This window comes from Gouania willdenowi (genome assembly GCF_900634775.1).
Source record: "Gouania willdenowi chromosome 24 unlocalized genomic scaffold, fGouWil2.1 scaffold_320_arrow_ctg1, whole genome shotgun sequence".
Classification (NCBI taxonomy): domain Eukaryota; kingdom Metazoa; phylum Chordata; class Actinopteri; order Blenniiformes; family Gobiesocidae; genus Gouania; species Gouania willdenowi.
In genome coordinates this window covers 3,060,939-3,079,052 of record NW_021144848.1, presented here as the reverse complement: position 1 = coordinate 3,079,052, position 18,114 = coordinate 3,060,939, and the positions used below count along the sequence as shown (strand labels likewise).

At 39.2% G+C, this 18,114-nt stretch overlaps 1 protein-coding gene across 2 annotated transcripts in view; it reads right to left on the bottom strand.

Annotated features, from left to right (window-relative positions):
- The window catches only part of LOC114458200 (connector enhancer of kinase suppressor of ras 3-like), a 28,834-nt gene extending 11,084 nt beyond the window's left edge, over window positions 1-17,750 (bottom strand). Inside the window, exons 1-8 of one of the 2 annotated variants that reach the window (XM_028440523.1) lie at window positions 17,553-17,750; window positions 5,590-5,753; window positions 4,379-4,581; window positions 3,532-3,622; window positions 3,404-3,445; window positions 1,266-1,385; window positions 1,127-1,186; window positions 864-932 (exon numbers count right to left, since the gene is read on the bottom strand). In XM_028440523.1, coding sequence (XP_028296324.1) covers window positions 864-932; window positions 1,127-1,186; window positions 1,266-1,385; window positions 3,404-3,445; window positions 3,532-3,622; window positions 4,379-4,581; window positions 5,590-5,753; window positions 17,553-17,604 — 801 coding nt within the window. In that variant the 5' untranslated portion in view covers window positions 17,605-17,750. The remainder of the gene's footprint in view (window positions 1-863; window positions 933-1,126; window positions 1,187-1,265; window positions 1,386-3,403; window positions 3,446-3,531; window positions 3,623-4,378; window positions 4,582-5,589; window positions 5,754-17,552) is intronic. The other variant, XM_028440524.1, reaches the window with a different exon arrangement.
- Window positions 17,751-18,114: the final 364 nt, after the last annotated feature.

Here is an 18,114-nt window from a genome sequence, read left to right as displayed (position 1 = left end):
TGTGTTTGTGATAAAAAGGTCTACTTGAATAGAAAAACGTGTTTTCTGGAAAGGAAAGTGATCAGAGCGCTGTCTGTTTATCATCCCGCACAGGCTGCTGCAAGTGCAGATCTATGTTGTTTTTTCTATGTGCTGTTTTTGATCTAGCACGCTGTTTCAGGCCCGGGATGTGCATGTCTCCTTGCCAATTTTACTTTTCATTTATCCCATCCGGAATAATACCATAAATAATTTTACGCATTCACAGCATCAGCGATTCGCTGCCAGCATTCCCTCCTGGTGCCCTGCACTAATTCACTGTTGCTCTTCGCTGTCATTATGGATTTAAATCATATTTATTTAATATAATAAGCTGTTCCTCCTGTAAAGACGCTCACTCTGCTAGGTTCTCCATTGTAGTGATTGGTCAGATACTGCAAGCTCCACCCCTTTCATGTGAACGAGCACGTACCCAGGCTGAAAACACTTGGCTTAAATAAACGTGATGTGATCAACCGTTGTCAGACAGAGGGAATGTTTGGTTAGTTGAAGGCAGCTAATGGAGATTAATCCAGGATATAATTATCTAGCTTCGTAGCATAGGCCCAAAATTATTCCAAGAACAAAAAACATGTAATTTTTTTTAACAAAATGACAACAAAAACACAACAACAAAACCAAAAAGACAATAAAAATACACAAAAACCAAAACAACTGCACAAGCTGACTCCAAAAACACATAACATGTCAATAAAAATTCAGAAAATACACAAAATAAATCATAATACAATAACAAAACAACAAGAAAAACACAAAAACACCAGCCTATTATTTTGGTGGAAATCTAAACTTCTCCGTCTTGTTGAAATGCACCTCAGACTCACCACGGTTTGTTTGTTGACCTGAATGACTTCATCTCCAGGGTGAATCCTCTTGGTTTTGTCTGCGGGCGACTGAAGGAAACAAACAAGCAGAGCACTGTGAACATGTGGAGTCCCTCAGGGCTCTGTTCTAGGACCAGCCTGGTTTTAACCTCTACTACTGCCTCCAATCACAGAGAACACAGAAAATGGCTCCACGTGATACTGGTTGCTACACGCTAAGCTAACCCAAATGTGTTAAGCTAACCCAAACACCGCAGACTCACATTCTCCGTGGTTCCTGTGATGACGTGAAGGCCTTCAAATGTAGATTTGATGTAAATCCCCTGAGAAACAAAGTCAGATCAGTATTCTTCTGTTCTTCTTCTGCGCATAAACGATGAAATGTGTCCTTTGATCTCTCACCAGGCCCTCGCCAGCTTTGATGTTGCTGATGAGAACCTCTTCCAGACACGACGTCTCTACTTTAGATGGGTCAGAGATCTCCTGCACCGTCTTCTCACAGATACTGTTCAGAGCTCGAGACTGAAACACACACAGAAGAACACATTCATTCATTCATTACTGATGCTCTCACTACTATCAGGTGTATCAGCTCAACTGGTCATCATTATAAATCATTATATCATATAATTATAACCATATATGTTGTTACACATATATGAATTTGTTCTCTGCATTTAACCAATCCCTGAGGAGCAGTGGGGACAAATGAGAGAAAAATGTTGTCACCTGGTCTGTTTACATGAATCAGAACCACTCGTTCATCACATGACAGTAAGTACGCAACCATTTACACTTCCTCCTAATAATCAGTCACAAGATAACACGATCACTAGTGAAACCATAACACCAATGGAGGAATAAAACTGTAGTATAGTCACAAGATAACATGATGACCAGTCTGATGTTTGTGTTTTTTGGTTTAGTTTTGCTTCTGTAATATTTCTTTGTCCAATCATTCCTGCTTCATTTAAACTGATTTTTTAAAACATAAACTTCCATATCTATGCGCTGTCTTTGTTTTGGGTGTTTTATTTAACCAACAACCTTCCAGGAAGACAATTCTTGACTGAGAAAAAAACAGAAAACCTCATGAAGGAAGTTAAGAAAAAGCAGGAGTGAAACAGGAAAGAGTCGAGTTTCCTCTGGGAAAGTTCAGGATGCAACGAAACAGCCTCAAACATTCCATCTAAAGCTGGAACTGATGTTTTTGAACGTTTGAATGTGTCAGTGTGTGGTTGTTAAAGGATTCTTTACTGTTTTTACTAATGTGTCCTAAAACCTTTTAAATGTCCTTATTAGTAGATCTATGTCTAACAAAACACATTATTCATTCAATTACATTTTAAAAATGTTACTACTTTACAGTTTTACAGCCTGTGTTCCTCCATCTTGAAATCATGTGACTGATGATGTCACACGGCCCCACTGCCTCTAAGGGTTTTTTTTTATCATTTAGTAGCTTTTTCAGTCAGGATGAAAACTTGTGCTGCTTTCAGATGATCTAAAAAACAGGAAACATTGTGTTTTAAACCTCTTTTGTTTACAAAAAGAAGATAAAAAGAGTTGAGTATTTATTATTTGGTAGACAATGAAGCAGAGAAGAAGAACTCTCCTAAGGGACCTTTATCCTCCCTTAAACAGTGTGCTGACACGTTCTGGTGGCTGAAGTTGGAGAGTAAATCACAGACTGTTGGAGAGACACAAACCCTGAGGACAGAAGTCTTTTTAGTGGGAGTCCTTCAACAGTCCATGATTCACTCGCTATCTCCCTCCTCCAGAGCATGTCAGCGGACCGTTTAAGGGACAGTAAAGGTCCCTTAGGAGAGCTCTTCTTCTCCGCTTCATTGTCTACTACCAAACCTCAGAGTTGGAACTGTCTCCACCTGCGGTCATAGATTATTTTCAGGTCACAGACAGTTTTTATTCTCTTTCTGTAAACACAAGAAGTTTACATCGACATCTTTAACTTTTCCTGTTTTTTTAGAGCAACTAAAAGTAGCACAAGTTGTTATTGTGACTGAAAAAGTTGTTAAATGATCTAAAAAGCTACTAAATGATCTAAAAATCAGATCCCTTTAAGACAGCTGCTGTTCTGTTTCGATCAGTGACCATGTTATGTTGTGATTAAGATGTTAAAAGTACAGTAAATAAATGTAAAGCGTCATCGTGCTGGGAGGAACAATAAAGTATTTAAGCCTCACTTCTACCTCGATGAGTCACCAGTTATAACAATCACCAGTTGAACTGAAACACCCAAAGAAAGGACAAAACGTTCTCTCTGTGCGAGTGCTGCTTCTCCTCAGCTGATCTAAAACACTAATACTGCAGGTCTGAGCAGGAGCGTCAGAGGTCAGAGGTCAAAGTGAGCTCCAAACATTGTTCCAGGACTGGGAACCAACAGGAAGTAGTGTTATCTGAGGCAGGAAGTGTGCACTGCCAAAGCTGACCAAACAAAAGTGGACATCACAGGATGAGGAAGAGGAAACCACTGAGTGCATGTGATGTTCATTATCCTCTCTGTGTGTCCCTGAACTCACCACCTCCACGATCTTCTCCTCCATCTCGAAAACAGTGCAGTCCTACACACACACACACACACACACACACAGTTAGATTGTTCTCCTGTACGTTTGTTTTCTTAAAGTGAGAGTGAACCATGTCTTACCTTCTGCACGGTGGAGGTGAGCTCCAGGCACAGCTGGATGATGTGACCTTTGGTGGAGCTGAAGTCGTTGGTTCCCGTCAGAGACGTCCTGCTTCAGAGAGAGGAAACACAACACAGCTGATCACCTAGCGTTAGGAAGCTTCATGTCCCAGAAAAAAATGAAATAATAATTTCACACTTTATTCACAAATGTTAAACACTTTTATTCTGACAGGCTGTGCAGCAGCCGCTTTATATTCCCTTGTTTATAAATGCTCAGGACTTTTTTGGTGAAATTTTTATATTTTTTTCTCATAAAAATATAATGTCAATATTAAAATCTGAAAGTAAATGTTTAATCTAAATATTAAATTTAAATATAAATATTAAATCTAAATGTTAAATCTAAATCTAAATCTTGATCTTGATCTTAATCTTAAATCTAAATGTTAGATGTTAAATCTAAATCTTAATTCAAAATCTAAATGTTAAATTTAATTGTCACTGGTGAAACAATATTTAGCTAATATGCAAATTCACCAGAAGTAGCAAAATAAAAGCTCATTGACTGCATATATATATATATTTTTTATTTAATATTTTTACTTTTATTTAATTTTTTGAATATTATTTTACTATGTACAGTAATATTTTTTATATCAATATATAAAAATAATTTGTGTAAAAAAAATTTAATATATATCAGTCATCAGATAACATGATGACCATTCTAACCCTAACAGCTGGGGAGGCATACAAACTGTTTCAGGATGCTTCAGTGGTTTTGGTGACTGTGTGTTCCGGAACACGCCGTTCACTCAGCGCTCACACACAGGATGCCAGGGGGCGGGGCAATAACTAAGGTTACCTGTCCAACCAGGACAGCAGCATCTTAGCGACTGCGATCAGCTCCACCACCGCGGTCAGGAAGTCGTTGGACGGCTGGTGGGAGAGTTTGTTGTGGTACGCTGGGTTTTTCCTGCGCTGTTGGACCGCTGCACTCAAACTGTGGTGAGCGTTCCTCATCCTGCCCATCAGGGTCTTCAGATGGTCCGACTCCACGCCGAAGTTCTGAGGAATAGATCCATTCATTCATTTTCACTTCTTCCTTTTTTTAAAATGTTCTTTTATTCCACGAAAATGTTATGGTTGTATATCATTTCAAATTGTAATTTGTGTATTAATCAATTTTTATCTAATAACTTTATTCATATCTCAGTTGTGGAATAAATGTCAAAGCTTTATTTTTTGACTATTTCTCATGTTTTAATCTTTTATTTTGTACATTTTTTTAGTTAAACATTATACCACAAAACTCAAACCTAACAAAAACTAATCAAAATACAAATTAATATAGTTATTATTATTGTTATTATAAATATTAATAACAATAAAAATACTAAAACAATAATGATAATAATAATAACAATAACAATAAATATTTAGCTAATAGGCAAATTCACCAGAAGTACCAAAATAAAGGCTCATTGACAGCATATTAGCTAAAATATTTTAGATTTAACATCTAGATCAAGATTTAACATTTAGATTTAAAGGTAACATTCAGATTTTTTACATTTAGTTTTAGAATTAACATTTAGATTTAGCATTTACATTTAATGTAAAGATTTAGATTAAATATTTAACATTTAGATTTAGATGTAACATTTAACATTTAGGTTTATATGTAACATTTAGATTTAGATTTAATATTTAACATTGACATATTTTAAGAGCAAAAAAATCATAAATGTCACAAATATGCTGTAAATGTGGTCAAAAGTAACATGTTTGTAAATGTGGACATTTAAAAACAAGTATAAATGTTGAAATAAATAAATAAAATGTATAAATCCAATAATAATCTTGCTGGTTATAGCAGGTGTTTAGTTATGGGTCGAGATGAGATTAAAAGGATTTCATCAGCCCAATAATAACTAATAATGATTGTAATGCTCACAGTGGAGAACAAAGCACAGCCTGTAGTTTACTGGATTAAAATACCTTCCTTCAGAGCTTTGTGGCTCCAAAGGTTCAGATCATGTGACGTGTGTGCACGTGTGAGTGAGAGCGACTGACCAGAGCGCAGAGCAGGTCCACGGCCTCCAGGACCAGCTCCTGGTGTCCCACCTTAGACACGCCCAGAGAGAGGAGGTCCTGGGGGGTCAGAGAGAGCAGCTGCTCCCCGTTCACCTGGTGCTGGAGGAAGAACGAGATGTAGGGCTGTAGGGCATCATCCAGACCTACACACACACACACACAGGAAGTGTCAGATACAGTCACAGAGTGTAAATGCTGAGAAAATTAAGGGCTCACTGATTTCAAAGAGTAGATAATAAAAGAAATTAGAAATCCAAAAGTTCAATCAATGCTCATGGACTACAGATGTAAATTAAGAGTGGTAGCGCTGAGTATTTAGGTCAGTGGTTCTCATCCATGGGAGGGGGGTCGCCAGATGCCTTCAAAAAACTAAGATTTTTTTCTTAATAATGAGCAAATTTTTGCTTATTTTTACCCTTTTTCTGCAACTACACCAAACTTTCCATATTTTAACCTATTTCCATTCTTTTTATTGCCATATTTTTGCTCCTTTTAAAGTATTTTTGCTACATTTCTCCTATTTCTGACACTTCTACATTACATTTCAATGTCTTTTCTACACATTTTCTTTACTTTCCAGACATGTTCAGCACTTATAAACCATTTCTACCACTTTATACCTAATGTCACATATGTTGACCCATTATTGTCACTTTTCACCATATTTCATTCGTGCTTATTTTTGCCAATTTAACCACATTCATGACCGTTATTGCCAGTTTAAACTAATTGTTCCAATATTTACATTTTAAACCCTTTTTACCACTTTTTCTGTCTGTTTTTATCAACTCTAATTTGCAACTTTTAACCAATTTCTGTGGTTTTTAAAATCCCATTTCACCACATTTTTTACCATTTTTGGTCACTTTTAACCTATTTTATTTGTGATTAAAACCAGGATTTCCATCTTTAAGATGACTATAATAATAATAAACGTTCCTGGATAACAGTGGATATTATTCAGATGAATAAATAAATGTGGTTATCACAGATTCATAGAACAATAGACCATCATTTTACTGACTTTATGGATGGACCCCAAAAATCTCTCTCCTTTATTCCCCCTTATAGATGGTCCTGTCTCCACATGACTGTTCTTCAATGTTCATGTCTGTGTTCAACCACCTTCAGCTACAGTGGGGGTCCCTGCTCTCTGGGACCTTTATTTTGAAGGGTCACGGTCTGAAAAGTTTAAGAACCTGAGAACCACTAGTTTCAGCGTGTGTGTGTGTGTGTGTGTGTGTGTGTGTGTGTGTGTGTGTGTGTGTGTGTGTGTGTGTGTGTGTGTGTGTGTGTGTGACGGATCATCAGTGAGAGTCAATATGAAGCTGTTTACTCAGCAGTGTTTGTTTGCTGTTAAACCCGAACAGAGCGTAACAACAGAAACTCAGCTGTGAGTGGAAACTGTGTGTGTGTGTGTGTGTGTGTGTGTGTGTGTGTGTGTGTGTGTGTGTGTGTGTGTGTGTGTGTGTGTGTGTGTGTGTGTGTGTGTGCGTGCGTGCGTGCGTGTGTGTGTGTGTGTGTGTGTGTGTCACTAAATATCACACAGGCAGCTGTTTAACTGGAAAGATTAAAATCATCTTTCAGTGTTTACTCTGACAGTCTGTGCAGCGGCTGATTCATGTTCAGAGACCAGTCTCGCATCATTGGGTTAGCTTAGCATATAGCAACCAGTCCCACTTGTTTAGGTTAGCTTAGCATGTAGCGCCAAGTCCCACATGTTTGGGTTAGCTTAGTATGCAACAACCAGTCCCAAATGTTTGGCTAGCTTAGCACGTAGTCACCAGTCCCACATGATTGGTTAGCATTGAAAGTAGCCACCGATCTCACTTGTTTAGGTTAGCATAGAACGTAGCAACCAGTCCCACATGATTGGTTAGCTTAGCATGTACCCACCTGTCCCCCATGTTTTGGTTAGCTTAGCAAGTAGCGACCAATCCTACATGTTTGGTTAGCTTAGCATATAGCCACCAGTCCCACATGATTGGGTTAGCTTAGTACGTAGCGACCAGTCCCACATGGTTGGTTAGCATAGAAGTAGCCACCAGTCCCACATTTTTAGGTTAGCTTAGCATGTACCCACCACCAGTCTTACTTAATTGGTTAGCTTTGCAAGTAGCAATCAGTCCCACATGTTTGGTTAGCTTCGCACGTAGCAACTGCATAGTTATTCTTTTTCATTTTGTTTTGTTGTCGACTATAAAGTTTTTTTTTCAGAGAAGTGAAAATTAATATAACAAGTGTCGTATAATTGGACAATATTCGTCATATATTCTCATTATTTTACAATGATTTTGTTATAATTAAAACACATAATTCTGAGTCTAAGCACCAGAATGAACCAATCAGAGCAAAGTTTAGTTTAAAACCTCAGACTTTGAGGTGGTTTAATCTTAAATGTCATGAATTCTCCTTTATTCACAGTGACTCAGCGAGATGCGTCCGGCTGTAGCGGCGCCTCACTGTGTCCGACCCTGACCTCTGACCTTTGACCTCTGACCTCAGCAAACAGCAGCAGCGTGGCCGCGAGATCAAAGAGTTCCCACAGTTTTTATTTAAGACTTTATGTTTTCAATTAACTGGTGATGGTGTCTACTGGTGACTGAGGATGGTGTTAGCGGGTTGTGCTAAAAAATGAATTAGTCACTAGTTAAAATGAACACCAGTTTGACCAAAACACCAGTCAGGCCAAGATCTCCTTGTTTCAAAATAAAAGACAAGTCCAATATGACAGACATTAAGTATGGGTCCGCGACCCACCCAGTAAAGTTCGACCCACCAGTTGAGAATCACTGATATGTAGGGTCTGTCTGTTTCCTGGTACCAAACTTCACCAGTCTTTGATACCAGTTTCATATGTTTACTTTCATATTTTACTCATTTCCTTTTGTGTAAAGTCATTTTTCAAACATAACTTTATTCAAAAAGCCTTTTTTATAATTTCAAAGTGTTTGAATCACTTTGAAATTATAAAATAATTATAATCTATAATATAAATTATGAAATAATTTCAAAGTGACTTGTTAAATGACTTTAATAGAAGTCAATTAAGGAATTCATTTTAGCAAAGTCAGCAAACCTTTTAAAGTCCTGTGCTTTTATTTTGAAGGGGATGTATTAATGCAGCAGCGTGTAGTCTCTCCACACTTACAACCAGGGTTGGTGTCAATTAGAATTGTAATCACGTAATTGATATAAAATTATGGCTTAATTGTAATTGTCATTTTAAAAATATGTTGCTGTCGTAATCAACTTAAATTGTAATTGAAAAATAATTATTTAAAAACTCTGGAACCATGTTACAGTTGTATGTACAGTTCTACACGTATGTAGTTACCGATTATTAAAATATGTTTCATATCAAGCTTTCCCACATTTCACCATTTAAAAAATATCAAAATGTATATTTTCATTGATTATGAAGACGAACAAGGTAATCAATATATAGGAAATAAATTAGATGATAGATATTAGTTTTTAATGTATTTTACAAATGATTTAGGACGCGTTAGCGTTAGAGATGCTAACAGAAAGCTAACACAAGAGGAAGGTTCACTTTTATTAGGTTATTTATTTCAGGCTCAGTAATTGTGATTAATTGTAATTGAACTTTAGTAATTGAGAACGTAATTGTAATAAAATTGGAATTGGAAAAAATGCTGATAAATGATGTAATCATAACTGAATTATAATTTAACATGAATAACTGAAAATGTAATGTAACGTAATGTAATGTTATTGAGTGTTTTGCTTGTCATTTTGAGCGCTGATGAGTTTCCAGTGAAATCCACTGGTTTTATTGGTTCTCTCCAGCTTCAAAGAGGCTCCGCCCCCTTCCACCAAATGCTGCTCACTCAGCAGCTGCTGGTGTGAGTGGGAGAGAAAACAACTGAGACAACATGTGGTCATTAAAAACGCCCGACTCCTGTTTGTGTTCAGCCCGACACGCTCAGCGACAGATGGTCAACGCACACGCCCAACATTCCTCTGTCAGGCCTCATGGGACCAATGGCAACCACTGGGACCAATGAGAACCAATGGGGACCAATGAGACCAATGGGGACCAATGGGAACCAATGGGGACCAATGGGAACCACTGAGACCAATGGGAACCACTGGGACTAATGGGAAGCACTGGGACCAATGAGAACCAATGGGGACCAATGGGAACCAATGGGGACCAATGGGAACCACTGAGACCAATGGGAACCACTGGGACTAATGGGAACCACTGGGACCAATGAGAACCAATGGGACTAATGGGAACCAATGGGACCAATGGGAACCACTGGGACTAATGGGAACCACTGGGACCAATGAGAACCAATGGGGACCAATGGAAACCAATGGGAACCAATGGGGACCAATGGGACCAATGAGAACCAATGGGGACCAATGGGAACCACTGAGACCAATGGGAACCACTGAGACCAATGGGAACCACTGGGACTAATGGGAACCACTGGGACCAATGAGAACCAATGGGACTAATGGGAACCAATGGGACCAATGGGAACCACTGGGACTAATGGGAACCACTGGGACCAATGAGAACCAATGGGGACCAATGGAAACCAATGGGAACCAATGGGGACCAATGGGACCAATGAGAACCAATGGGGACTAATGGGAACCACTGGGACTAATGGGAACCACTGAGACCAATGGGAACCACTGGGACCAATGAGAACCAATGGGGACCAATGAGAACCATTGGGGACCAATGGGACCAATGAGAACCAATGGGGACTAATGGGAACCACTGGGACTAATGGGAACCACTGAGACCAATGGGAACCACTGGGACCAATGAGAACCAATGGGGACCAATGAGAACCAATGGGGACCAATGAGAACCATTGGGGACCAATGGGAACCACTGGGACCAATGAGAACCATTGGGGACCAATGGGAACCACTGGGACTAATGGGAACCACTGAGACCAATGGGAACCAGTAGAACCGATAGGATCAATGGGAACAGTTACTGGTTAGTGAGGAAACCATAGCTACGACTGAAACTCTTCATCCTTCTCTTTACGCTGAACTCATCACTTTTACAGTTAGACACGTTACAGTTACAGGTGTTAGGGTTTGTTTTGTGCTCATTTTATCCTGTGACACGTCTGTGACAATTCTATGAACACAAACACAATGTTTGTAAAGTTTAAGCTTTCAAATGTGAAATGAATGAAAACTCAGTTTAAGTTCAACGTCACAAACAGATCTATTCTTTATATGTGTATCTATAGTGTATCTAAGGTGTGTGTGTGTCATAAACTGATCAGTAAACATCTACAGATCTGCGTGTATAGACACGTCCACATTCTCCTGTGACAGGTGAGCTGACACATGGTGACGGGCCGGTTCTACGGCACGAAGGTTATTTCCACACGTTCACTGGTTCACACCTCACAGAACGCGCCACACACTACAGGAGAAATGGGCGTGGCTTGTGTGTTGTTATCATCCACCCCCCTCGGCCAATCAGCATCCTGTGTGTGTGCTGATTTCTGATTATAATAATAGATGAAGTAAAAACTATTTTTGATGTCAGTTTTTGTGTCTCTGCTGTTTTGTGAGTTTTGGTGGTCATGCTAGCTGGTGACTGCCAAGTCATGAATGATCTACACATGGTGGAATAGATCCATGCAGGTAGACGAGTCGACTTTAAAGATGCTACAAACAAGTGTGACATAGGGGCCTCCATCTTGTCTGGTCACAGATCGGTTCACAACACCCGTCTAAGACATCGACCCCCGTCCCTCAGTCACAGACGAGCCGTTTTCCTCCTGCTGCTCTACAAGGACAAAGCTCTGCTATTATAGATCTATTTTATAGAGCAGCAGTTGACACTGACTACAGGTACATTTATTAAGTTCTGCTTCATTTCAAACATTTTAATTTTCTCCGCACGATCTCTGTGTTTTTATTTATGAAGTCGCTCGCATTCCACACACACACACACACACACACACACACACACACACACACACACACACACACACACACACACACACACACACACACACACACACACACACACACACACACACACACACACACACACACACACACACACACACACACACACACACACACACACACACACCCTGTCTGCTAACAGCCGCAGGCAGCAGTTCAGAAACACTGTAAATACCAGATCAGGGTCACTGTCCTGGAGTTTCTAAATGAGAGAAATAAAAGCTGTGCAGTGACAGCAGTAAAGTGTTTAAACTAGGGCTGGGACTTAATCGCCTTAATTGCGATTAATTATTACTGAAAAATAACGCAATAAAAAATAAAATAATGCAGTGAGTCGCTTTTTTTTTTTTTTTTTTTTTACTTCAAACAGCGTGAAACCTTTCTCACATCACAAGTTCCTGGTATACCAATAATACTGATGCACAGAGCACAACACAAGAAATGTTTAAATAAAAATGTTTATATTTCCATCACTGAGTGATGGAAATAATATAAGATTGCAATGTTCACAAAGCACTAACTTACATTTAACTAAGATATATTCATGCTTTTCTGGTTTTTTGTAAACTTTCTAAAACAAATGTGTTCGTGTATTAAAATAAAAAAACAGAACATTCCAGAGAAGTATAAATTGAACAGTGTAAAATAGATAGAATATTTATGGATATCATGAAATAAACAGAGCAACTGATGAAGATGATGAATTTGCTATCTGAATGCTATCTGTAGCAGCACTTCTAGCCCCGCCCACATCCTCTACCACAGAGTGGTCTACTGTCACTACAATCATTTATCACTGACTTTGTTCATTTGTCACTCATGGATTTATTATTGGTTCTGAACCCTGTCTGAGTGTCAGTGTGGATTGGAGACACTGTCTGCTCCACTAGGACCATTGTCCCTGCTAGCTGTTACATGTTAGCATTGAGGTGCTAGCTGCTACATGTTAGCATTGAGGTGCTAGCTGCTACATGTTAGCATTGAGGTGTTAGCTGCTACATGTTAGCATTGAGGTGTTAGTTGCTACATATTAGCATTGAGGTGTTAGCGGATACATGTTAGCATTGAGGTGCTAGCTGATACATGCTAGCATTGAGGTGCTAGCTGATACGTGTTAGCACTGAGGTGTTAGCTGATACATTTTAGCATTGAGGTGCGAGCTGCTACATGTTAGCATTGAGATACTAGCTGTTACATGTTTAGCATTGAGGTGCTAGCTGCTACATGTTTAGTATTGAGGTGCTAGCTGCTATATGTTTAGCATTGAGGTGCTAGCTGCTACATGTTAGCATTGAGATACTAGCTGCTACATGTTAGCATTGAGATACTAGCTGCTACATGTTAGCATTGAGATACTAGCTGCTACATGTTAGCATTGAGATACTAGCTGCTACATGTTAGCATTGAGGTGCTAGCTGCTACATGTTTAGCATTGAGGTGCTAGCTGAGGCAAACAGAGCTCCACTGATCCACAAACTCTTTCTCTAACAATTTTCACACAACTGAGCTTTATTTTTCCATCCAGTGTTTTTATTTAAACTAAATTAACGCCCACGAAGCACAGCAACGACTTCTCCTCTGGTTCTCCTGTTTATTGTGTTGTGCTCTATGTATCAATATTATAGGTTTACCAGGAACTAGGGGTGTCCTGATCCGATATTGATATCAAATATCGATCCAATATCAGCCTGAAAATGAATATCAGATTTTATCCGACTGCATCTAAAATCTCTGAAATATATTATATTATATTATATTTATTCAATTGTAAAATACTGTAGATATTATGTTGAAGGTTAAAATGTATGTAACCAATTGGTTAATAATAAATAGCTGAGTTTTTCTCATCTCTACTGTTGTTGACTATTGTTCTCTGTTTGAGTGACATCACATGATCAAGCCTTTTCTAGCATTCTACACTATAAAAAGAGGTATTAATTTAAGTATGTATGATTTGTGTTATCTTATCGTATCGATATCGGTATCGGTCAGATACGCAAAGTTGCAATATCGGTATTGTATTGGAAGTGAAAAAGTTGTATCAGGACATCCCTATCAGGAACTCATAAATTGAGAAAGGTTCAGCATTGTTTGGAGTGCAACAAAAGCGATTAACTGGTAATTTTCTGTGAATAATTAGCTCACATCCCAGCTGTGACAGAACCATCAGAACCATCAGAACCATCAGAACCATCAGAACCATCAGAACCATCAGAACCATCAGAACCATAGGCCGAAACCAAATGTCTGTCCACACGTCGGGAACTCCACCCACTGTTGGAGAGACTTTATATGTAATATAGTAAAATATATAAAGTGAGAGACGTTTTAATGCAGGAGGAGGTTAAAGGTTAAACATGTCTCATTGTTCAGCTCTGATGTTTCAAAGGATGATTTTGTGCAGTTTGACTTAAAACAAATGCACAAATTGACATAAATAAACTGACTATGATGTGAACTATATTATTATTCACTGTGAGTCTCAGCTGGAGCTCATCCAACACTCATTAAAACCTGATCAGTTAGTGGATCTGCCTGTTTTTACTCTCACACACACACGCACACGCGCACGCGCACACACACACACACACGCGCACGCACACGCGCACGCGCACGCACACGCACACACGCACACGCACACGCGCACTTATTATCATATTATGGGGCACAGATTGTAATGTTGCACATGATTAAATAAACACAATCTTTGATGTTACTTTTGACCAAATTTAAAACAAAGTTTCAGAAATTTGTGATATTTAGTTTTCTTGTGAAAATTACAATGTCAATGTTAAATCTAAATCTAAAATCTAAATATTACATTGAAATGTAAATGTTAAAACTAAACCTAAATGTTAAAACTAAATCTAAATGTTAAATGTAAAATTCATTGTAAGTAAGTAAGTAAGTAATGTTTATTTGTATAGCAACTTTCACAGACAGAGAAGTCACAAAGTGCTTCACAAAATTACAATAAAAATAAAAAGTACATTTACAGTCACAAAACATGATGTTCATAAAACAAGTCTTAATCCACTGGAATTAAAACGCTTTCTGAAACAAATAGGTTTTCAGTTTGTTCTTAAAAACATCAACAGAATCAAGTGAACACAAGGAAGATCGTTCTAGAGCATTGGCGTGACGGCCTGAAAGGAGCGATCTCCTCTGGTCCTGAAACGAGTACGAGGGACCATGAGCAGGTTCTGATCCAGAGACCTCAGCCTCTGAGAGGGGGTACAAGGACACAACAAGTCTGTACTGTAGGAGGGAGGAGCCTGACCATGCAACGCTCTGAAGGTCAGCACCAGGATTTTAAAATGTAAATGAAAAGTGACTGAGAGCCAATGAAAGGCTGTTATGAAGGGAGTAATATGAGTTCTTCTGTTTGTGTGAGTCAGTGACCTCACCTCACCTGCTGAAGACGACACAGCTCCTTTTTGTTTAGACAACAACATCAACTGTTACAGTAGTTTAAACCAGAAGAATCAAAGGCAGAGATAATCATTTCAACATCATCTCTGGACACAATTGTTCTAAGTTCAGAGATTTTCCTCAGTTGTAAAAACACTTCCTTGTTAGTAGTTTTGAGTGATGCTCTAAGATAATGTCTAGATTTCTAAGGTTTGTTTTATTAGACAAACTCAGGTCGCTCAGATACTGGTGAATCCCTGGAATGACATCATCAGGAGCACTCACCAGCATCTCCGTTTTGTCTGAGTTTAAGGAAAAATAGCGCTGAGCCATTGTTTATCTTGCACAAGACATTTCAGCAGAGCTTCATTTCTGGATCTCAGAGGTCTTAAATCCATCCATCCATTTTTCAGACCTGCTGGTTCCTGTTTTACAGAGTTGCGGGGGTCTGCCAATCTCCGGCTAACACTTGGTGCTATAGGTGGGGTACACCCTGGACAGGGCGTCAGTCAATCGCAGGTAAACGTAAAATCTAAGGGTCTATGTTACGAAGCTAGATTACCTCTTACGGAGCTAATACACCATGGGAACTTAGGCTGAACGACTAACCTGGTCAGGAGCAGGTTTTGCTCTGGCTAGGATCAGAATGAGTGCTAAAGTCCCGCCTCCTGACCAATCAGATCTCTTAGAAAGCGAGCTATCCATTAAAAGATGATGTGTGAACACATCACTGTATGGATCTGATCTGACAGGAGAGAGAATATTTAGACATCGATGCAATCCTTTCATTTACCAATGACATCATTTAGGAAAGATAGAGATTTATATCTGATGGACCGATAACAACAGGGTTGTTTTTAGTCTGAATTATAGGTTTGAATTATTCATAATTTTAACCTTAAGCAACACCTAACCAGGCCGGGACCAAGTTATGAAGTGGATCAGATCTGAGCGAGTATAAAAGCTCCGCCTCCTGGTGTGTGCTGCACTAACACTGTTGCTCTTCACTGTCATCATGGATTTATATTAATTATATTTATTTATAAACCGTTCCTCCTGTAAAGACGCTTGCTCTGCCAGGTTCTCCATTGACGCACACGTACCGAGGCTGAAAACACTTGGCTTAAATTAGCCTGTTGTTATCGACTTTCGTAGGACAGCTTCTCTCTCACTGGGAATGTTTGGTTTGTTGAAGCCTGCTAACAGAGATTAATCCAGGATATAATTGCCTACATTTGTAGCATAGGCCTTATATAATAATAATAATAATAATAATAATAATAATAATAATAATAGATTTAATCTATAATGCACTTTTGATTCCAATGAATCTCAAAGTGCTACATTTAAAAACACAATAAAACAACACATTTAACACTTAAAAGCTTTCTTAAATAAATATGTCTTTAGTTTTATATAAGTCCAGACGCTGCGTTCCTCTGAGCTCCACAGGGTGACTATTCCAGAGCTGGGGTGCCACTGAACAAAAGGTTCTATCCCCCATGGTTCAGAGCTTAGTGGAGGGGACCTGGAGGAGCCAGCCGCTGGATGATCTCAGGGTGTGGGTGGAGCTTTGGAGTTCTTGTAGGTATGATGGACCATGGTCACTGATACATTTATGGGTGAGAAGGAGAGTTTTGTACTGAATACAGAGGGGGACTGGGAGCCAGTGGAGGGAGTATGGAATGGGAGTGATGTGATCATACTTACGTACTTGCATGAGGATTCTTGCAGCACTGTTCTGAATGTACTGTAATCTTTGAATGTTTTTGGAGGTGATCCCAGTAAAAAGTCCATTACAGTAATCCAGTGTTGAGGAGACAAAGACAGAGTGGTGAGGAGTGAACGGAGGTGGGAGAACGAGAGGTTTTTATGTGGTCGTCAAAGGTGAGTTGTTGATCAAACCTGACGCTAAAGTTGGTTATGAGGAGGAGAGAGCAATGACCTGACCATTGAAGGACAGCTGGGATATGGAGGAGTTGGTGATCTGATGATCTGGTGAAGGGTGCCAACAACTAGTGCCTCAGTTTCACTTCTGTTGAGCTGGAGGAAGTTGTTGCTCATCCATGACTTTATCCCCTCAAAACAAGCATCAACACATGGGAGGGCCGTGGAGGAGATGGGGGCAGTTCTGATGGATCACATGATGTAGTATAACAATAAACAACAAGTTGTGTCTGATAATGACACGACCAAGTGGAAGCATGTATGTGATAAAAAGGGCAGGGCCCAGGACGGATCCCTGAGGAACACCACACGTAACGGGGAGGGATCTTAACTTGCAGACTCCCAGCGAAACACATTAGGTCCTGTCAGAGAGATAAGATCTAAACCACTCCAGAGCACTGCCTGACTAACCGACAGTCGAGGAGGATAGCATGGTACCATTCACACAGAGTGATTGCGTTCCATATTTAGAGTAATTATAGTAATACTAATAGTAGTAATAATAATTATAATTACATAATATAATAATAATAATAAAATAATAACACTATTATATATAGAGTGTGTGTGTGTGTGTGTGTGTATATATATAATCTCACCTCTCATCCACTCGGACACTTGCTGAGGGCTCCACTTTCTCACAGACTCCATTATTACTAGTAAAGTTCCGTAAAGAGTGAAGTTAGATCCAAACTACTCCAGCAGCACCGGGGGAAGGTTCAGGGTTCGGTTCCCAGTCTACTCACAGCCCCACAGACGGTCCGTAGCTTCCTACACACTGACACTGACACACTGAAACACTGCGGAGAGAGACACCGGGGAGGGGGCGGGGCTTCACTGCAATGATCACACTAATCACCAATCACACGACAGTATGCTAATGAGGCGTTTGAGGAACGTGGGAACGGAAGTTGAATGTGCAGCCAAAACATTAGGAACACGTGTTGGAACATAATAACAATGTTAACAACAACAATAATAATAATAATAATGAATATATAATTAATTAAATAATATAGTGTGTGATTAATAGTATGCAATATTCATTTATTTTATTGTTATTCCCTCCATTTTGCAATTAATTTACAATTTAATTTTTGATTTCTTACCACAGTGAGGGACTTTACTCCAACTGCTCCTATTTATTGATTTATTTATTGA